Source organism: Thunnus albacares, chromosome 18 (assembly GCF_914725855.1).
Source record: "Thunnus albacares chromosome 18, fThuAlb1.1, whole genome shotgun sequence".
NCBI lineage: Eukaryota > Metazoa > Chordata > Actinopteri > Scombriformes > Scombridae > Thunnus > Thunnus albacares.
Window position 1 is genome coordinate 23838771 of NC_058123.1, and position 22127 is coordinate 23860897.

The 22127-nt window shown below is 39.4% G+C and overlaps 2 protein-coding genes across 2 annotated transcripts; both read left to right on the forward strand.

Annotated features, from left to right (window-relative positions):
- Window positions 1-7280: 7280 nt before the first annotated feature.
- On the forward strand, window positions 7281-15018 carry gtf3c5 (general transcription factor IIIC, polypeptide 5). The gene is made up of 11 exons (XM_044334659.1): window positions 7281-7624; window positions 7959-8157; window positions 8501-8696; window positions 8994-9174; window positions 10287-10391; window positions 10890-11004; window positions 11259-11339; window positions 12618-12706; window positions 13119-13201; window positions 13320-13462; window positions 14749-15018. Exons 1-11 carry the CDS (start codon window positions 7427-7429, stop codon window positions 14934-14936), a joined length of 1578 nt encoding a protein of 525 aa, XP_044190594.1. The 5' UTR covers window positions 7281-7426; the 3' UTR covers window positions 14937-15018.
- A 1333-nt stretch (window positions 15019-16351) lies between these two features.
- cel.2 (carboxyl ester lipase, tandem duplicate 2) lies at window positions 16352-22127 on the forward strand. Its single transcript, XM_044333859.1, has 11 exons — window positions 16352-16753; window positions 17284-17431; window positions 17763-17882; window positions 17961-18158; window positions 18333-18463; window positions 18662-18769; window positions 18890-19004; window positions 20120-20306; window positions 20474-20677; window positions 21522-21731; window positions 21853-22127. Exons 1-11 carry the CDS (start codon window positions 16688-16690, stop codon window positions 22034-22036), a joined length of 1671 nt encoding a protein of 556 aa, XP_044189794.1. The 5' UTR covers window positions 16352-16687; the 3' UTR covers window positions 22037-22127.

The following is a 22127-nucleotide window of genomic DNA, read 5'->3' on the forward strand; positions in this document are numbered from 1 at the left end:
AGAATAAAGACATGCAGAGTGAAATACAAGATACAATCCTTTGTACCTGCCAGGCAAAACACACGTGTACTGTTTGTCTAGTAAGGTGACATGATGAGCACTGTAAACACACTTTTTCTCCCAGTTTGGCTCTTTCTGTGTGTTTTTCTCAGTCACTTTCCTGTTGGAGCAGATTGTAGAATAAGAACAAGAACATGACTGCTTCCGTCAGGTGAAAATCTCTTGAGATAGTGTGTAATGGAGTAATCATGCATTCAAATAGCAGACAGGAACACCATGCAAATCCGAGGCCGGTGAGCTATTCATTCCTGAAAGGAATGAAGGAAAGTTTAACAGTTGTCGAGTGAGATATTTCATTGTATTTAATGCTCAGAAGCTCCCTCGATATTACTGGAGAGGCAAAACCAACTCTCAGTAGAAAATCAGAATTGCACAAACTGTTAGGTTATGAACTATGTGTGGCCACACACCCTTGCATACATCCAGTGTAGCTGCTCGGCCTTTACAGTGCATTGAGTCGAATGGGATACAGGGATTAATAAGAGGCAGTGGAAAAGGGATTGATTACTTAGTCAACTGTCACCACACCCAGCCTGCCTGTTGGATTTACCTCAACAAACAAATGGTAGCTCTAACGAAGACTCGAAACACCTTCCTCAAACACCAAACCTGTTAGGATGTTAAGCTGCTCAAGGCAAATCAGATCATCACCTGACCTTGTTAAATCTGACAAGAGCTGGATGAAGCATCATCAGAGTTTGTAGATATGGTTTTTAAATATAAGAAGTTAGATCAACTGCTGAGCATCATGACAACAACACATTTTTACAGCTTAATGGATCCTAATATGGATCTAAAAATGATTTACATCGTTCAATATCATAACAAGAAGTTGACAGATGGGATAGTAAAAGTGCAAAAGTTTATTCCCCTATGTTGTCCAATGTATGTCAGAGGGATTTCTGCAGAAATCAGTGTCTGCAGGGAACAGAGCAGACATGAAGGCTTACTGTCTGGCAAACAAATCTGAGGTCTTTATGCAAAATTTGTTGATATTACCAGGGCAACAGGGTCCGTTGTGATCCTGCATAACAGTTAAACCTGCTGCTGCTGCTGCTGCTGCATCCTGGTGTGAGGACACAGAGCAAATCAAAATCATGCACAGGTAACCAACAGGAGAGAGAGAGAGAGACAGAGGATCATCTTGGGTAGGACTAAACAAACAGGACATGGGTCCTGAAAGGGGAGGGGCAGTGCTGCGGGGGTAGCCTGGGGAAAAACGGGAGAAAAGGAAGAAAGCACGCATGTCCACATGCACCTGAAACATTCCTTCAGCATACAAGTGTACAGGTGTGAAAAGCTTTATGCAGTAGAGTCATATTGATTTTTTTTAATTTCTTTTTTCACGGATGACAGGCATAGTATCATATCCAGCCCTTATTCATTTGCATATCTGTGTTGCCTGGGGTGTTGTGGTAACCTGAAAGTTGCAAATTTACTTGATTTTTTTCCTAACTGTTCCGCTCTCATAAAAGTTTCACCTGAGAATGGGCAGGGGAAAAGGTTCCAAAGGTTTTTCAACTACATGAAAAGGTATATTGAGCCAACAACATAAAAATATAGGCTATATTTGAATGTATATATTATATAAGATATATATTAAGTGTAGCAGATATCCAGGAAATTTCTGCAAGTTGCTGCCTGACCAGTGGGAGTAACAGCCTCAGTGCTAACAAACACAGTGACAGGAAACACAGACAGACACTACCAAATCTGTTCCATTAAACAAAGACCAACAAACACATTTTCAAAAAATCAAGACTTAACATTTGTGCTATTTCTCAAAATGGACACACTTCAAACCAAATGCAGCTCTGCCTGCCTCTTTATCTCACAGACACACACACCAGGCACAGAGATGGAACACAGAGCCGAATTTGTCTTGCAAATTTGTTCTATGCAAATGAGCCAGGGCCAGTACTGTGGAAACATTGCAGGATGGCAGGATGGCTGAACTTGCCCGAGGGCATCGATGACACATTCATGGAAGACAGAGCGGGAGATTCCCAAGGAGAGCCATTCTCACTGTGAGATCAAAGAGAAAGTCACATGAGTCTGAGTCATTATTTACTGCTACGATACCTGTGACCAAACAGGCCTTTCATCCTGCCTCGTATCTCCAACTGACTCTGTTTTGGGGTTTAAACCTAAAGAGAAATCACTTTTACAGTTGTAGGACCCAGATTTTTTCTGTGTTCCTCCTGTTTCAACATTTAATGTGAGTCAGCAGATTCAGCAAAATGATTTGTCTGTGAATCAGAAAAACTGCCCTCTCCTTCATGCAAATGCGTTTGACAGAGTAGCATGGTGCTACATGCTACTGCTGGGAAACTGCTTTTAGCTTCTTTTCCATCAAATCAGGGCAAAAATGTAAAAAGACAAGATTAGAGACCAAGAGTGGAAACTGGTTGATTTAAACATTATAAAAGGAAACAATATAAAATAAGAGATATAACAACAGCACAAACAGAGATTTATAGAGACTTTCTGAGAACATGTGGCTTTTATTACAAGATTGAATTAGATATGATAATAGCTTTAATATACCTAATAGGAGGGAACATTCAACTGTCACAGCAGCACAGGGAACAGGCCAAAAAATATGTAGCTACAAACATAAATACAGAAATTATATATAATAAAAATAATAATATTGTTGAGAAACAAAATTTGGCATTAGAAAGTGAATGCAACATGGTGACTGAGGATATAACCTTTAATCTACAGAAAGAATCTTGAAAACAATTCTATGTTTTGTTATTGGGAGTGAGCCAGAACAAAGATATTGAATTAATAAAAAATTGAAGAAAAATCAATGAAAGGTATGCCCCAAATCATAATTGTAAGCAAAAGGCAGCTATAGAATTGTGCTGTCGTTGGAGTGGGGGTTGAATGTCATGCCAGTGATCCATCACTTAAAGAAAAAAACAGTTACAATAGTCCAAATAGAAAAATAAACTGTCAGCAGATTTCCTCCTCATGACTGTACACAGTAAGATGCCGCATGCTCACGTCCGCTGCTGTCACTCAGTGTGGGGGGTGTGATACTGTTTGATTGCCACTGACGCTGTGTTGTGGTCCAGCACGTCCTGCCCACCCACAAATAAGTGATGACGCACACAAAAGGCAACGCCTACAAAGTGTTGTACAAGAGCGATGAGGAGGAAAAATACAGTAGATCAACATCTCCTGTGGTTGCTTTTTCTGGGCTCTAATAATCTATTTACACATAGTCAACACAACCTGTTGTCAAGTCACCAGTAAAGGCAAAAAAATTGTCGCAAAAGATTAATTTACTGACACAACCCAAACTGGGAGAGTCTATCCACTAAAATATATCAGGGTAGTAACCATAGATGTCATGTAAACAGCAGTGGCAGGAGCTGATACTGGTTGGGGAAACCTGGTTGCTCAGTGGACTTGGATGTAAGCCAAGCGACATGTGGTTCCGGGGATAGCACTCACCACATGTCATCCTCTACTCTCCGTCCCAATGATTCCCTGTCAAAACAAAAAATGTCAACCAATTGGTCTTTGTTGGCATTTCAACACATTTCCAACTGTAGCAGATAGTCTACTGCAGTGGTTCCCAACCTCTTCATGACATGATTAAAGGATAAGTTCACAATTTTTCAAGTCTGTCTTAAAACAATTGTCAAGCATCCATATAAACATGGAAGCAGGTTTTGCTCGCTGTTATCACTCCACCTGTTCACACCAGACATAAGAGGACCCCTTCATAATGTGCTTCCAGTGTACAAGGTGGGGGCCAAAATCCACAGTCCTTGTCCTGTGCAAAAAAGTATTCAAATGTTTATCTGAAGATAACATGAGGCCTCAGCTATCCAAATTAGTCAAAGCAAGCAGTTATCTTTCAATGTTATATTCCTTGAAGTACAAAAAGTTAAAGTTTAACCATTTACCATTTGCATACATTTTTGCACAAAATGAGGGCCGTGTATTTATCACTTCCAGTGAAAGCACATTAGGGAGGATCTTTTAATGGGCAGTATGAACAGGAGGAATGATTACACTAAGCAAAACCTCTTTCAGTGTTCATATGGGCACCTGACTGTTGTTTTAAGACATACTTTACTGAAAAATTGTAAAGCTATCCTTTAACAGGGTGGGAAAGCAGAAAAAACATTTACACTAAACTAGATTTATTCCTTCAAACATTCTTTGAATCTTTGCATTTTACATATAAATTAAAGAATGATTTAAAATTTCAGGGATCTAACAATTATTCAGATTAAACAGGGAAACAAAAATAACTCTTTGGTTGACCTGGTCATAATGCATAGATACATTCAACCCATGACGATGAGTCACTAGTAGACATTGCTTGGGAACTACCTGTCTACTCTACTGTGGGGCTTCTCAGCAATTTGCAAGTTCCATGTAATTAAACATGTAATGCTTGTGAGGTTGTATGACAGTCCTGGGCAAATCTTCACATCAAAGATACCTCTGGAATGAATTACTAGAGTGCAGTGAGAGCATCCACTGATAAAAATCTTTTGTTTTGCCTACATAAAGTGATTAGGCTTCATGGGCATGGCCGAATGTTTATATCATACTTCCCAATACAGATTGCCTTTCCAACTGACAAACAGCCAGCCAGCTGCACATCCAGACGTTGGATGTGCAGAAGCTGAGAGAAGGGATGACAGGAGAGAGGGGAAGTGCTGAATGAGAGCAAAGGGGGTGAAATCTGAGGGCAACAGGCTCTTCCAGAGTGAGCCGGGCGGTGGAGGCTCTCTGATAACGTTATCATGTGCTCCACACACTGTAACGGCTAGAACAGGCCAGCAGAGAGGCAGGGAGGAGCGGACAAGCCCTCCACAGAGATAGCACTAAAAGCTGGATGAATATCCACCATCTCTTTCCCCCCCAAGAGAAAAGAAAGACAGAAAGAGATCATCGAAATCCTTACTTCACCACAGCGCACAACAGATTGTCAGTCAGAGTGTTGGGTACCTTTGTCCCCTCCTCCTTGTGTCCCTCCCACTTAACACTGAGCTTCATTACTTCACCATGATGGCCCTGTATCGGTTGACTGTAATCATTTATTGCCATCACAAAGTTGATACAGCTGCATGCTTAAATTTTCCATTAAATTAAGCAAGAGCAACAGAAGACAGACCATAGTGACAGACCATCAAATCATTTAGCCACATTGAGTCCTGATGTTTTCAAGTGTAGTAAAATTGCAGTCTTTGCTGTTATGTGACTGTAAGAAATGGACACTTTTCACAGCAGGCATTTAACTTGTCTTAGCAGGAAAAACACAAGTGTCACTGATAACAGTAATGATGGCTCTGTTCTATTCAAGTGTCCCATTGGCCATGAATCATTCAGAGAGACATTATTAATGTTATTAATTATACCTGAACAGTACTTTTGCTGCTTTAATAAGCTGTAATGTCTGCTGTGAGAAAGGGGTAAAGTCTAGCTCTGTAAAAATCAGACTTTCTAAGAACTCCAAAGCTATTATTTACTTAACATATTGTATAGTCACCTACACATTAAGGGACACGTGGATTTAGTGCTGTGTTATGCATGACAGTGCTAAAAACTGGCAGCACCACTGAGGATTGGATTTTTGAGCTAATGCGTACACCCACAGTACCTCACACAACAATGTCCACTTGTTGTCTGTGTGTATGTTTTTATTTCTGTGTATAAAGATACAATGTGAAATGTGAAAGGCATGTTTACCCCTAGGAGTTAGACTTACTACTGCTCATCTAGGCTAAACATGTTAGACTTAAAAAAAGAATTAGATAAAATAAAATTATAAAACTGCAACCCAAATGAAGGTGATTCAGAAAAGTGAAAAAAGGGAAGGCTACAGGTCCACATGGTTAAAATCCAGTGTTAAGCCTTGTACTCCCTTAAAGGCACGTGGAAAGAAGACAAACTAGAATAAAAGTAAACACAGTGTCACATCAGACTATAATTGCTTATTTAACAGTATCTTAACTAACTTGGTAAACACAACTGTTTCTTCGCTCTTCTTTCTTCTCTGAGGGGATGACAGTCTGTTGACAATTTCTGGGAGGGACAGCACACAAATCCTCTTTACTAAGGTCCTTCTGACAACAGAGGATGTCGCTGTGTGTCAATACAATACTTACAATACATTACTTTTAGTGGCATTTAAATGTCCAGTCATCCATATGAAATAAATATACATTATGGTGCTCATTCAGATGGACTTTTAAAAGAGGATTCAATTACTTATTTTGTTTAACTTTGATGGAGGCTTGATGGTATTCCCACAGCTAGATCATTTCCTTAATTGGCTGTATTTTGTTTGGTTTTACAACGCCATCTTGTGGCCAAAAGCTGCACAATAGCAGCGCTTTGATTTCAGTGGCTTCACAGTTTATTGTGACAACCAGTGGTGGAAAGTAACTAAGTACATTTACTCAAGTGCTGTATTTAAGTATAATTTTGAGGTACTTGTACTTTACTTGAGTATTTCCATTTGATGCTACTTTATACTTCCACTCCACTACATTTCAGAGGGAAATATTGTACTTTCTACTCCACTACATTTATTTGACAGCTTTAGTTACTTTTCAGATGAAGATTTGACACAATGGATAATATAACAAGCTTTTAAAATATGACACATACTTAAAGATGAAACCAGTGGTTTCCAGTCTTTTTGGCTTTTGACGTCTTACAAAAAGCAGTGTGTAGTTGGGGTCATATTTCAGATGTCTATGAGTTGTTAACAGCTCCACCAAATAGTGATTTTACCAAAAATCAAAGATTAGAGGAAAAAGGAAAAAATTAGAGGAAAAAGTCCAAAAACTGAAAAGAATTTTGTGTATCAGACCCATTAATCATCTCACAACCCCTCAGATTTATCTGGTGACCCTTTGGAGGGGTCCATGCAAAGAACCACTGGACTACTTTGCATTATAAAAAACAGAAATATTCAACAATGAATGTAGAAGATAGAAAAGAAAAAATATTAGAGGAAAAAGGAAATATCTATAATACAGTTAAATCCCTGCATTATGTGTTTCATGACTTTTCAGATTTTTTTTAGAGATAACATAAGTAAGAAAAAAGTATTAACAATGGCTTCATTCTTCTACTTGAATTTTTACTTGTAATTTTACTTTTACAAGATAACTTTTGGGGTTAATGATGAATAATAACGACTTCGAAATAAGTGACGGCGGAACTACGTGTGTTTACTAGCGTTTCCACACGGCGTTATTTTGCACTCGGACACACATTCACGCTGCACTAGCAGGCGAATGCGGTTCGGCTTTGTCATTCATAGTTTAGGGTTTATTTGCTCACTATGCCCGCATAAATACATAAAAACAAACAGAGAGGCATAATGGCGGACTCCAGGCAGATGAAGCTGGATTTCACCTTGAAGGAATTGACTCTCTCCTGTCACTCTGAAGATGTTCCCGGCAGCTCGTCCACGGTGGAGCTGCAGGATAAGAAGCTGGTGTGTGTGGAGTATCCGGCGGTGGTCAACAGTGTCAGCAAGATGCTGGAGACTCTCGGCGGTGATCAAGCAGTGTCCAAAGTAAGCAGAACACGTTGTGGCGTTAATTATCTAAACTTTGTGTGCCATAAAACAGTCTTGAATACAGTTCATGAAGACTCGTTTAGGTTTCATACACAGAGTACTTATTCTGTAGTGTCACGCCCTACCTTCATATCCATGTTATCCACTGCAACCGCTGTTTAATATGTTATATGTAAACTACAATATCCGCTGACATGATGGGGGAAGTTAACGGGCCATTGGTTTATTTTCCCGTAAAGTCAGAGGTCACAGTAGTGTCTGTTCTGTGAGTAGATTACTGTCACCATCTTCATAATCTGATACCTGTCTGTATTTCTTGTTAATCTCACAGACCTTCGCTCACCCCAACCGGCGGCTTGAGCTGCGTTACCGACCTCAGGACCCTTTCTGTCATTCTCTGTGTGGAAACCGCTTCCCGTCCAGCAACCTCCTCCTCAGGGTGCGACGGCGGGTGAGAAAAAGTGACCCCAAAGACGCTGAGATCAACATGGATGTACTGGGAGTCATAGGAACAACGTACAAATTCCAAGGTTCGATTAAAAGTTCTTGAGTGTGTGAAGTTTTTGGGATATTTCAAAACCACATGATATTTGGATGTTCTAGATAATATTTCAGTGCTCATTTGTCCAGCCACATCTTGATATACTGAGGTTTCAAGTTTAACTAACATTTTTTTTACCTTCCTTTTATTGTCTTTCTTCTGTTTCCTTTTTTATTTCACTGCTGTTAAACATTGAGCTATTTTCTTGAATTGTGTAATAAAAAAACTATTCTGCATCTTTATCATAGACACATTGTTTGAACATCTCAGAAAAAAACAACTGATTTGACAGATGATGTTGGTCCTTCAGATTACGTGTTTGTCCTTTGCAGGGCTGGCAGACTTTCAGTGCCTCGCTGTGCATTCAGAACATGGGAAAGACACGTCTTTATACGACAAAATCATCCTCCGCAAATCAGAGAATCAAGAGTTCTTTGAGCAGCCCATGCCTTACTTCCTTCCCCCGGCCATCTTCTCACGCCTCGACACTCCTGTGGATTATTTCTACCGGCCTGACATCCATCAAAAGTCAGTAACGTCTCTGTGGGAAAAGCATCATTTGCTTACTCAATTTAACAGCCGTTGCTAGTTCCCTTTGGCAACAGCAGTTAATTGTCCTGTCATTAGTTGACCTCTTTTTGATTTGGCCATGATCACTGATGTATACAAATAAACATATGGGTAGAAAAGTGGATTATGCTGCTGGTTTAAGAAGGTTCTCCGGTGTAAACAATAGTATTGGAAACTATATTTCTTATTTCACCATGCTGCTGCTGCAGCTTGTAAGTAGATCTTTATAATATTTCTCCTCCTTCCTGTTCACAGCCAGATGCCCCTTAACAAGAACTTTATTGGTCTGAATCGCGCCCGCCGGCCCCACAACGCCATTTTTGTCAGCTTCACTGAACCCACTGTGCCCACCGAGTGCCTGGAGGCAGCCAAGGTCAACTGGATACGAGTCTGCCTGAAGGAGCGTGACAAACAGGCAGAAGAACAATTGAAAACAGTATGTCTGCTTTTGAAATCGTGGTCGCTGGCTACTGGAAGCACCACACACCCTCTGATTGCTATGGTCACTAGTGTAATATAAAGAATAATGCAAAAAAAACCTGAGGCACTCTGATGCCAGTTAAGTCCTCTATCACAACAGGAGGGTAAAACACATTAGAAGGACTCATTAGATAAAAATTAAAATAGTGAACTCCAAAATACAAGTAAATGTCTCAGTTTTATATGAATTGTAAATTGAATATCTTAAGATTTTGGACTGTTGGTCAGACAACACCAAACAATATGAGGACGTCACTTTGTAATCTGGGAAATAGTTATGGTTATTATTTTTTCTGACATTTTATAGACAACAGGAATAGTTTTTCATTTCGAATCTTCTATTGGTGTACATACTGATCTATCGTTGTCTTGAAGAATTTAGCATTATATGATGGGAAATAGGACATTTGGGAAGTTAAAACTGAATCCACCGAGGTAAATATTACCCAACTTGCCTTAAAGGAACCATGTGTAAGATTTAGGGGGATCTATTGGCAGAAATTGAATATAATATTCATAAGTATATTTTAAGTAGTGTATAATCCCATGAAAATAAGAATTTTTGTGTTTTCGAGAGGGCATTTCGTGTTTTTCACGAGTTTTGGGGAGGGTGAGGGGAATAGTGTTCATTTGGTTGCAATCTGCAACCTCAGCGCTAGATGCCACTAAATCTTACACACTGGTCCTTTAAAGGTGCTCTGTGGAGTTTTCTTGTAAACAATGTTTATCTTTACATTCAGTGATTCTTACCAAAATGCACTTTAGGTCCAGCAAATGTGACAAATGCATTTCTTTCTTCGTACAAGATTTGAAAAGCCAATATTTAAAAAAAAACCTGCCCTGCTGGTACATTGTTGTGTCTCTTGGCAGGTTACCACCTCCTGTAGATCAGTGGAATGATGTCAGCTCTTTTTCCATCAGGCCATTTTTAACAGTCACTGTTCACCATCCTAATCAACAATTTGCCAAAAATGGCATCTGGTTGAAGTTGGAAAGTGATGTTATATAAAGCAGATATGACTTACCATCATTCTTTTATCTTATCTATAACCAAACTTCTGTGCCTAGATGTTTGAGAGTCGGCCCATCTGGTCACGGAACGCGGTCAAGGCTAACATCAACATCCACCCTGATAAACTGAAACTGCTGCTGCCCGTCTTTGCCTACTACATGGTGAGCTGAGTGTGACTGGTAAATATTTTGAGGTTGCATTTCAGAGGAAAAAATACCTGCTGATAAATGCATTGTTCAGATATACTTATAAACAAGAGAAACTAGTACTAGGAATACTTACTCATGCCTCATTTAGGTGTTGTTCTGCAGTAGATGAACTAAAAGATTTTAAAATGAATTTTTTTTCTCTGGTTAGTAGTTATCAAAAGGTTACAAAGTTACATGAAAACGTATAAGGATTATTATGAATCATAATATAATATATATCATGAACATGCTATGTATCCTCAGTACATTCAATATCACACCATTGTTGTTTGTATACAGGCACGTAACAGGAACCTTTATTACGTACCTGCAACATACATATTTATAGAGTGATGCATAGAATCTGCTGTAATGGAATAATTACATTTTATGTGAACCACAAAACAAATCTGAGAATCTACATTTTTTTTCTGCCCAAATGTGAGTTAAACATCAAATTTACTTTTGTAGGTGACAGGACCATGGAGAAGTCTGTGGGTGAAGCTGGGCTATGACCCACGAAAGAGCACAGATTCCAAAAAATACCAGATGCTGGACTTTAGGATCCGTTGCAGCACCAAGCACGGTAAGAGTCTGAGGCAAGATAGGACAACAGTTTTAGCTTTTTGATTGTTTGGAAAAATGAAGTGCTGTGACATCATAGAATTGGGTTATATTAACATATTTTAGAGGCAAATTTAGCAAAAGTTAGATCTTTTAGTCTATATTCAACATCAGCATTTTTCTATAAACCCTTCCTCAGCATATTGTAGTCTTAATGAAAAGTTATGACTTCTCTGTCTGGCACTTACTGTTGGTTCATCTTCTTCCTACTTTCAGGGTATTCACTATCTGACATGCCAGTGAAAGCCAAGAGGAGTGCCCTTAACTACAGTCTACCAATCACATTTAACAAAGCTGGTGAGTAGGTGAATTTATTTGGATGTATGTATTTATAAAACACAGAGGTCAACAGGCCTTTTTCACAGCAGACATCCACCAAAAGCCTAGTTGGGGTTAAAATATCTCATTTAAGAGAGACCTGACTAAATGAGCAGCATCAAGATTGACAAAAAATTGCAGATAAACATGCACCAATAGGAGAAATAAGCTGCAGTACAAAAGCAAATCAAAAGATATAAGTAAGTTCTTACCAGAAGTCCACAGCAAAGCAGCTCACCAAAGGGACAAATCTATTAGAATTTCATTAAACATCATGAAAAAAGAGGACTTATTGCACTTTTGACCTCTAACTGAATCGATGTGGGTGATAAAAGCTATTATTGCATTTTCACCTATTTTTTTTCCTGAGACATCAGCTAAAGGGAAAAAACAAAAGAATACATTTACTATGAACAAAGCAGGTGAATTAGCTTAAAAATAAAAAGTAAAATTAAGTGTACGTGCACTTAGGTCACAGAGTCACTGTTGGCTTTGTGCATTCACATGATTTCTTAAACGTCATGTAAACAAGAAACCAGTTCCCATTATAGGGGGAGGACATTAGCAAGATTTCTCTTGGAAAAAGCTGATTTCTTGGCCGTTTATATAGGTAACAGTTTTCTAATCTGCTTTTTACACGTGAACATGTGCGTAACAAACACATGAGAAAGGGAAAGACCAGGTGTGACAGCGGGATGAAAGGAAATATAAAATACACACTAAGTAGCCTCTATGAGTCTAAACAAGAAGTTTCCACCGCTGGAAATTTGACTACTTACACGTAAAATTCAGACAAAGAATGGTTGTGCTCTCACTACACAGCCGGCCCTCTAACACACATACACAAGGAAATAAAAAAATAGAAGATGCAGTATCTTATAATGTATCACTGCAGCAGTTAAAATAATGCTTCTAAAATACCTTCAAAGGTTGGGGAGGAAATTTGATTGCTGACCTGCATGTATACATGGATTTACGGTAACCAGATTACTACAGTGCATGTAAACACATTGTCCTGATTTCTCTGAGTAACATTGTTTCTTGTGTGCATGTAAACCTGCTTACAGTCAATAATTGATCTCATCTTTCTATCCAGTCCTGTTAGCTCACACCGTATATATACTGTATGTACTATACTTACTTGGCTCACCGAATTCAAAGGCAGTAACAAGTCCTCAATAATCTCCACTGTCCCGTTGCTGTTGCCGAGGTAAACTGACAACATGTTGTATAAACTGCTGTGTTGTTTTCTTCCAGGTCCTCAGCCAGCTAGTGTGATGGAACTTCCAGCTCAGGAGGGTCCAAGTACCAGTCGAGATCCAGTACCAATCACATACCGGCTGAAGGTCAGTGAAGGTTCAGCATAGACATGTTGATACGAATGCATTATTGGAGCATGATTCATGCTGTTCTGGCTTAGTGTCAGAACTGTTATTTTATGTAAATGTGTGTAACGAATGAGAATGAAGGAACATTGAGCCGTTTCACAAGTTCATGGTTACATTTTATATTTTGCCGTGTTTATTAATATTATTATTTTATATCTTATCTTTTGTTTATTAAAATTTGAACACTTTGGATCTCCTTAAACCTTAAGGTTCTTTCCTTAAGGTTGAAATACTGGAGGATAATGTCTCATCTGATAAAGTCTAAAATTGAAGGTGAAGGGATTGGTTATCACATTGTCTTGTGTAATAGTCATGGAAAAGCTTTTATTTTACATCTATGTGACACTTGACCCTTGTTTCATCTCCACAGGAGTCATCTTACATTTTCAGAGAGGGCATGCTGCCTCCTCACAGACAGATGTTTTACCAGCTCTGTGATTTGGATGTAGAAAGGTACATTGTAGTGCTGTGCATAAGTGGTGTCAAATCATTTGTAATTATTATAATGAAAATGGACATTTTGTCCCTTTTGCTGTATTTGGGTGTAATAAAGCCATGTGTGTGTCTCCAGTGTCCGACAGGTGATTGAGCAGAACAGCGGTAAAGAGGAGGTATGTGACGAGCGGGATGGCTGGTGTGTTCTCGGCACCACCGACAAGCTGAGGGACATAATCTCAGCCATGATCAAGAAGGTCATCCGAGCACAGAAACCATGTAAGGAAAATATCCAACACAAAGAATGGCCTGGGTCACTTCATGGACACCATGTCCTCTTTGTTTGTGATCACAGATTAACTACTCAGACAGTCACACTGATATTACACTTTTCTCTTACTGTAGCCACAACATGGCCAAAAGTGTGACCAGGGCTGATGTTACAGAGAGCAAAAGTCGTTCCCCACTTCTGTCTTGCTAGCTTTCTCAATGTCATTTCTTATAGAGAGTTTCCCTCATTAGCCCAGTGGCTCTCAAATGTTTAGCCTTGTGACCCCCCTAAAATGAAACAAAGGCTCCTTATGACTCCTCATCACACTTCCTTAGTGTGGTTATGAACTGTGAACGACTCAACCAAAGAGGAATTTTTAGCCATGCTAATGCAGTGGCTGTAGAGATGGCAGTGTTGGTCTGTCGGTTCACCGATTTGTCCAGACTGAAATATTTCAACAACTACTGGATGGATTGCCATTACATTATATACAGACATTCATGGTCCCCTGGTGATCCCTAGCTTTTCATTTAGCGCCACCAGCAGGTCAAAGTTTTCACTTATCCACTGATCAACATCAACTGGATGGAGTGGCACTGAATTTTGTACAGACGTTCGGGGTACCCAGAGGATGAATCCTAATGACTTTGGTGATCCTCTAACTTTTCTAGTTTGACCATGTGTTCACATTTGTGGTTTTAAGTGAAATGTCTCGACAACTATTGTTTAGTTTTGTACAAAGATTCATGTGCCCCGCAGGATGACTTGTAACACTGTGGTGATCCCTTAACCTTTCCCCTAGCACCTTCATCAGGTCATTTTTAAAATTTGTCCTATAGTTTGGTCAAATACCTGCAAAACTAGTGACTTCCATCGGCATCAGCTTGTGTTTAGTGCTAGTTAGCAGATGCCAGCATGCTAATATAATGAATATGGTAAACATTATACCTGCTAAACATAAGAGTGGTGGCATTGTCACTGTGAGCATGTTAGCATGCTAACATTAGCATTTAGTTCAAAGCCTTGCTGTGCCCCAGCAGCCTTACAGAGCTGTTTGCATGGCTGTAGACTGGAAGACTTGTTTCTTCTCAGATTGATTCATTTTGAAGATTTTTAGATACCCTAAAGAGGTTAAAGTATCCAGTATTTCATCATTGTGTGACCCCTTCTATTGAGAGGATAACAAAAAGAGATGAAGTGATAATGTTCTTAGATAGAATGGGTATCTAATACAATTGAAAAGTGTGTGTACTAGTAGGCATCTTGGTTAACTGATGTTATTTGTCTCCCCCAGCATTGCCAGAAATGCCCAAGAGGCGCAGACGCACAGGCCTAGATTTAAAATTCCCAGTGAGAGACATGGATGAGGAGGAGGAGGAAGATGAGAGCAAGGAAGATGAAGAGGAAGATGAGGATGATGAATTTCAGCCTTCAGAGGGAAGTGAAAATGAGATGGAGACAGAAATTTTGGATTACATCTGACAAAAGACTTCTGTGTTTTTTCTTTCTGTAAAATGTGATGTTTTGACTTATTTTTGGAGCTAAATGTAAATAAAAATGAAAGTGTTTCTAATGGTTTGTGCAAGAACATAATAAAAATAACAAATAACATTCAAAATCATGACCCAAGAGATACCCAAACTTGTTTAGGCAGATACCTTAGACATCCTATGTGCAGGTCACATGCTGTATGTATCCTTTATTTAATAGATATTATTTTTTTCTAAGACAGAGATGAAATGGGAAATTTATGACAAACATGAAAACAACAATAAGCATGAGAAAACAGCTCAGTACAGTGTCTACAGTACATGTTCCTAAGACCAGCATCCACAATATTGATGAAACAGATTCAGTTGCTTTTTTTTAAAATTGTTGATGTCATTGTTTTTAATAAGTTAATAAGTGAAATTACGTTTTTATCTCTGTTTTCTTGTCCAAAACTAATTTTATAGGTTATTTGGCAGATTAATAGCTAGGCTAATGTTCACTTTTAACTGCTAAAGACGTTACTTATTGTAGGCCATGATGAAAGTATTTACAGCCTGGCTTTGCAGTATTTGTAAAACCATTATACATCAATGAAGGCTTAATATGGATTGGCTACAACTGTGTGACTTTGAGTCTAGTTGGACAGCTGTGTCAACTCAGCAGAGGCTGGCTTCCTGATACACAACTGCAAGTTGGAAGACTAAAAATCATTTCTGAAAGGTATCTCACCTAAACCTTTTCTATGAAGGCCCAGACATGCTTGTGTGGTGCTACTTTTTTTACCCAATCATTTCTGAAAGTCTCTCTTGATTTAACTCACTAAATATCTAAAAACTATCTTAAAGCCAAATTAAAGCTTAATACAGTATGATGACCTCAGCATCCTTTATATACCATGCTCTGAATGTCCAAAGGTTGTGGCATTTTGGAGGGCAGAGAAAACAGTCAACAGAGTAAAACAGAAATATTGTAGCAAATGACAAGAATGCCTCTTTCTCCCTTTTTATTTGTGATTTAAGCATTGGCTATTTGGCTCCACAGAGAGGAGAGATTTAAAGGACCATCACAAGGACAGGACCAGTCTGTTGCCATGGCTATCCTTACACAAGTACACTCCATTAGTTGGTCTGCACAATGGCAGTTTCATGTGAGGTGGAGGTGGGAGGGCTGGGTCTTGATCTCTGGTAGATGTCAGATGTCACAAGGCTTAATTGATATATGCAATTTCAATCCCTTGTAGAGATTTCAGAGAACTGATTCACATTTCAAACTATGTTTTCAAGAAGATAAAATGATCTTATATTTCACCATTGAGCAGGCAAGTAGCTGAAGTCGCTAATAAGGTCAGTGGTTGGTATCAAATGGGCATTTCACTTCTCATGACATTTCTTTTTTTGCTAAATTTGACTCATGACTGATAAGACCCACTGCTGCAACTGATGCCAAACTGACTGCAGCTAACACTTACCCTTTTAACTCAAAAGTGATAAAATTGCCCTTGATCTTGTTTGACAACTACATATGTGATTTGGATCTTAGCCAAATAGGTTTTAAAGTGTTTGAGGTAATCCATGGTATGTATTGAGGAAAGGATTGCTGATACAAGGTGGTTAAATATTATGTGTTGTGTAACAGTGAGAAAAGCAGGCCCACAGACTGCACACTGGTCAGATGCTGGTTAGGGGAGGGGTACCCTTTATAAAAGTCTGGGAAACATTCAACTTGGTTCTCACAGATTGGTCATGATGGCAAAGCTGGGAATTTTGGTGGCTGTTGCTGTGTTTCTGGAGACGGTCTCTGCGGCCTCTGTAAGTGCATTTTATTTCTAGTGTGTTCATAGAGTGGAAGGTCATAGGTGTAACCCAAGTTCTCTGGGTGGAGAGGCTATCTCACCAGCTCCATACATACAGAATATTAATGGTGGAAAGATAGTCTAAAGTATCTAGAATTAAAAATACTATTATTTTGCACCCACAGACTTCCTGTAATTCAGCTACTATCCTTAATCAAGAAAGGATAATTATTTGCTCATTTTTAGCCATCCATCACTTTGATAGATATAATATATTGGAACAAAAGTCTATATGTCTATGTCACAACATATTTGTAACCTATTAATGTGTTTAAAGTATAATTAGTAGTAAAGTGCTGCATGAATTACTGTACCCGATGACTTTTTCCAAGACATGCCAAATTAAAACTGAGAAATCCAACTTAAAATCTATGCACCAAATGTCATAAATGTAGTCCTACGTGCAAAGAATTACTTTAATGCAAAATGTTTAGCGGACTACCACATCAACTTAATCTCTTGTACTTATTTGCCTAATTTCTGTAGCTTGGGGTGGTGTACACAGAGGGAGGCATGGTGCAGGGGGAGAACATTCGTCTTGGGTTCCGCCGTCACATGGACATCTTCAGGGGGATTCCCTTTGCGGACATTCCTGGACGGTTTGAGAAACCAAAGCGTCACCCTGGCTGGGACGGTGGGTAGACATCATTAAACTACAGACCTATTGGATTTTACATCTAGACAAATAACAAAAAACTAATGATGCTTGTTGCTCAAGAATTCACCTAACAAAGATTAGTAAGTTCCTGTAGCAATAAAAGCCATAATTACTGGCAACCAATTCTGCCACATCTTCCCTTTTATTTGTATTGACAGAAAAGATTTTATGGTCGCTTCTTGTAGGCATCAGATAAATGCAGAAACTTAAGAAAATGTACATAATTTATCTTGGCATTTTTCAAAAGTCCTGCTTATCAGGCTGAAGTTTATTGCCTGCCTCTAACAATGTTTGTGATTCTCGTCAGGTGTTCTGCAGGCCACTAAGTATAGGAGGAGGTGCCTTCAGCTGAACCTTATCATGACTGACACCAGAGGCAGCGAGGACTGTCTTTATCTTAACATCTGGGTTCCTCATGGCCGCTCAGGTAAAGACTCGATGAAGCAGACAGTGTCATCCATATTAGATGCATACTACAAGAGACTCTAATTCTTTTTGTTCTTAGTATCCACTGGTCTGCCGGTCATGGTCTGGATCTATGGAGGAGGCTACCTGGTTGGAGGTTCGATGGGTGCTAACTTTCTGGACAACTATCTGTACAGTGGGCAGGAGATTGCAGACAGAGGAGATGTTATCGTGGTGACACTAGGATACCGTGTGGGAACTCTGGGTTTCCTGAGCACTGGAGATGCTAGCTTACCTGGTTGGTGCCAATTTATTTTCTTACAACAGCAACACAATTGTACAGAGCCAAGTAGAGGTGGGGAAAGGTTTTGGTAAATTGTTACATATAATTAGTAATTCCTGTTGTGAATTTAATTAATGTTATGTCCTAAGACATAAAAGCTACTTAAGGGCTCTATTTGTTTCTTGTCAGGAAACTATGGTCTGTGGGACCAGCAGGCTGCCATCGCCTGGGTGCACAGGAACATCCGATCATTCGGAGGAGACCCCGACAACCTCACCATCTTTGGAGAGTCTGCAGGTGGAGCTAGTGTCAGCTTCCAGGTGAGAAGCTTTTTCTCAATTTCTAGCTCATTGCATGCACTGCTCCATCACAGCAAAAACATCTGTAAGGTTGAATGAGGCATTGAAACAGATGATTGATATGAAATGAAATCAAATTAATTCTCATCTATAAATATGAGTCTAAATTAATTTCAAGAACACACTAAAATATTTCTTATTTTCTGTCTGTCTACCCAGACTCTCACTCCCCACAACAAAGGGTTGATCAAGAGAGCCATCTCCCAGAGTGGAGTCGCCCTTTGCCCATGGGGTGTCATTAGGAACCCCCGCAAGGTCGCTGAGCAGGTACATAACAGCTTCTTTGACATGTTTCACTTGTTCTGTTGAACGTTTGACGCTGTCGTTTTAGGAATAGTAAACTTTGAGCTGAGAAACAATTAAAGATGATCTGCATCTTCTTCCTAGGTTGCTCTGAAGGTCAACTGCCCCACCGATGACACTATGGTTGCCTGTTTAAAGATGACAGATCCTGTGCTCCTAACAATGGCTGGTACTATGAAACTGGCCAGCTCACCCGATGGTAAGGACTGCACTCCAAACAGCATTGTTTTTTTGACATTGTATCAGTGCTTCTTACCAGAGCAAAGCACAGTGAAGTATGCATCTATGGCTTGATTAGTAACCATGATCTTCTCCCCTTCGGGGAAGATTTAGACTACCAAAGGCTAGGTCTAACAGGGTGAATAATTATTTTATCTCTCAGGCCACCAAACTGTTGAATTCTCATGATGACTCAGCTCATGATGAGTTTCTCATGTAACTATTGTGTGACTTGAGGGTTTTTTAACCTTTGATAGTTGGATTGAATGGTAAAACTTAGCTCTGGGTTTTATGTTGTCACTTGATGTGTACATGTTTCAAGCATTTTATTAGGCTTTATGTATGTTTTATGTTGGATGCACCTTAGTCTTGTGCTTAAGTCTCTGTGTATTCTATCTGGATTCAAGACAAATTTCCCCTAAGGGGATAATGAAGTTGAAAGTTGAAATGATGTGACATGAAGCAACGCAGCCAGCGTGTCTTGTCCTTAAGGGTCCTGACACACCAAACCGACCTCAAAGAGCTACTGAACTCACATTGCCTAATGTCTTCTAAAATTTGTACTTGAAGACACAGCAAAGACTACATCAAATGGCTCAATAGCCAGCTCTATGTGTGTGAATTCCACAACGCAAGTCAGTGGACATTGCTGTCTGCCACAGTGTCTTTTTTGAGACAACCACTGGGGGATGCCAAAGTTGCACATTTCAAATGCTCCACATTTTGTGGTGGCGTTTTAATGGCCCAAATCCTGAGATTGACTGGTTCCTTTCATATTTAGAGTTTAGTGTTATATATTGAATGAAATTCAGAAAATAATCTTGCATGACCTTGTGTTCAAAGTCTGTAGGTTTCTTATTGCTACACTAGAAAGGGTTGGTCAGAGTGCCACCACAGTGATGGGTAAAACTGGGGGGATTGTGTGATCCTCCTTTGCATTATGCCTGGAAAAGCTCACCACTTGCATTTGAAATAGAAGTGTGTCCAGTTTACACCCTCCATGGGCCAACAGCACATACAGCAAATGGCAAATTAGAATGCTGGACATTTATAAAACATACAGTACTGATGTCTGATTGTATCTGCCTTTGTTAGCCCCCCTTGTACTCAACCTGGTCCTGTCAGGTGTAATTGATGGGGACTTCCTGCCAGATGAACCTTACAACTTGTTCCACAATGCGGCTGAAATTGACTACATCGCTGGAGTCAACGACATGGATGGACACCTCTTTACTGGTTTAGACGTCCCTTCAATCAATTCCCCCCTAGTGGACACATCTGTGTGAGTTCAAGCCATTAGCCCGTAATAAGAAACATTGACAATTCTGTAACCGATCTAACCAGGGTAACATACCATACTTTTGTTTGAACTAGAAGCTATTAATATTTTGTGTAGAAGGAAGTTGTTTTAACAGACCTAATATTCAAACCTTATCTTCCATATCTTAGTAAGGATGTGAAGAGGCTCCTGGCTTCATACACTAAAGAGAAGGGCCAGGCTGGTTTGGACAAGGCCTACTCCACATACACCTCAACATGGGGCACAAATCCCAGCAGGGAAACCATTAAGAGAACAGTTGTGGAGATTGGATCAGACTACATCTTCATTGTCCCTACACAGGCTGCCCTTTACCTTCATGCTGCCAACGCCACGTGAGAACAAGATCTTTCTATGTCACTGTCAGTTTATTTATAAGTGCTTTTGTTCCTCATATTGCTTTACAATGTGAGGAATAAAAGAAGAGAATAACCTCTCTTAATTCTTAGTGGGGCCATTGGCTTGTGTCAATTTTAGTACCCTAAGAAAACAGGTTTTAAACCTGCTTGGGGGTAATTCATTGCAGTGAAAATTTGACTGCTTTTGCTTTTTTTTGTCAAAGTCAAAACCCCTCTTACTGTTCTATGGGTTGGATCTTTATTGATCTGTAGTGTGGCACATTGGCTGCATGTCTTTAAAAGCATCTGAAGTGTGGATGAAATTAAACTTAACTGTAAAACAGCAGAGTAAAGAAATCATAATGTACAATAGAAAAATACAAGAATAAGAATAATAAAATTATTTTGTGTATCAATTTAACTCCATCAGCTTTAATTCTTTCATCATTGAATGACAGAATAATGCTGTAAAATTGAATGATCATTTTATTATATTTTTGCATGCTTTATTGCATAATTTAAATGCAGTTGTCTTATGCAATTAATTACTTTACAAACTGTTCAAATCAAATCAATTCATAAATTAACTGCTTCATTGCTAAAAACAGTATCATGCATCCAAAACGGTCTCTACTGTGCTGTATAACATAGTTATTACTTTACGTGTAGGAGCCAGGCATTAAAAGAACTTTCAGTATTTATGTTGTTTTTACCAGACTGCAATGGGCCCTAATTTTAAGATTTCAGTTTTTTGAGTGCCATTTCTTCCTTATCTTTTTGCAAGGCTATTTCCCGCTTTTACTCATTCTTACACCCCTGTTCTCTTCTTGTCTCATCAAAGAACTGGTCGCACCTATTCCTACTTATTCTCCCAGCCCAACCGTATGGGTGGCATTGGCAGACCCTACCCCAGCTGGATGGGAGCCGACCATGCGGATGACCTGCAGTACGTGTTTGGAAAGCCTTTCACCACACCACTGGCATACTGGCCTCGCCACCGTGATGTCTCTGGATACATGATCGCCTACTGGACCAACTTTGCCAGAACTGGGTATAATTCTGCAGACACTATAGGAACATCGCAGAAATCAATTCAACCTTAATCAGAAACTAGAAATAGAAAACAAAAACTACCTCAATTCAGTTGTCTGTTTTCTGTTTCATATCCACAGAGACCCAAACAAAGGGAACCTGAGAGTGCCAGTTACATGGCCCAAATTCACCAGCAATGGAAACCAATTCCTGGAGATCAATTCTAGTATGGACAAGAGCTATGTACAACAGAAGATGAGGATGCGCTATGTGCATTTCTGGACCAGCATCCTGCCCAGCCTTCCCACAGTGAGCTCAGAATAAAGACCACCTGTGTGCCTGCAGTATGGACCTGTAGATCTAAAGTATTACATCATTATTGGTTCATGAAAAATAAAGTGATGATGAATACTTA

What these genes read in the sequence shown, in the direction of transcription:
- cel.2 (XM_044333859.1), top strand. Translation starts at nt 16,688, where the DNA reads ATGATGGCAAAGCTGGGAATTTTGGTGGCTGTTGCTGTGTTTCTGGAG. An exon ending in AGACGGTCTCTGCGGCCTCT is followed by an intron (nt 16,754 to 17,283) that starts GTAAGTGCATTT and finishes TAATTTCTGTAG; the next exon opens with CTTGGGGTGGTGTACACAGA. An exon ending in ACCAACTTTGCCAGAACTGG is followed by an intron (nt 21,732 to 21,852) that starts GTATAATTCTGC and finishes TCATATCCACAG; the next exon opens with AGACCCAAACAAAGGGAACC.
- gtf3c5 (XM_044334659.1), top strand. Translation starts at nt 7,427, where the DNA reads ATGGCGGACTCCAGGCAGATGAAGCTGGATTTCACCTTGAAGGAATTG. An exon ending in GTGATCAAGCAGTGTCCAAA is followed by an intron (nt 7,625 to 7,958) that starts GTAAGCAGAACA and finishes TTAATCTCACAG; the next exon opens with ACCTTCGCTCACCCCAACCG. An exon ending in CATCCGAGCACAGAAACCAT is followed by an intron (nt 13,463 to 14,748) that starts GTAAGGAAAATA and finishes TGTCTCCCCCAG; the next exon opens with CATTGCCAGAAATGCCCAAG.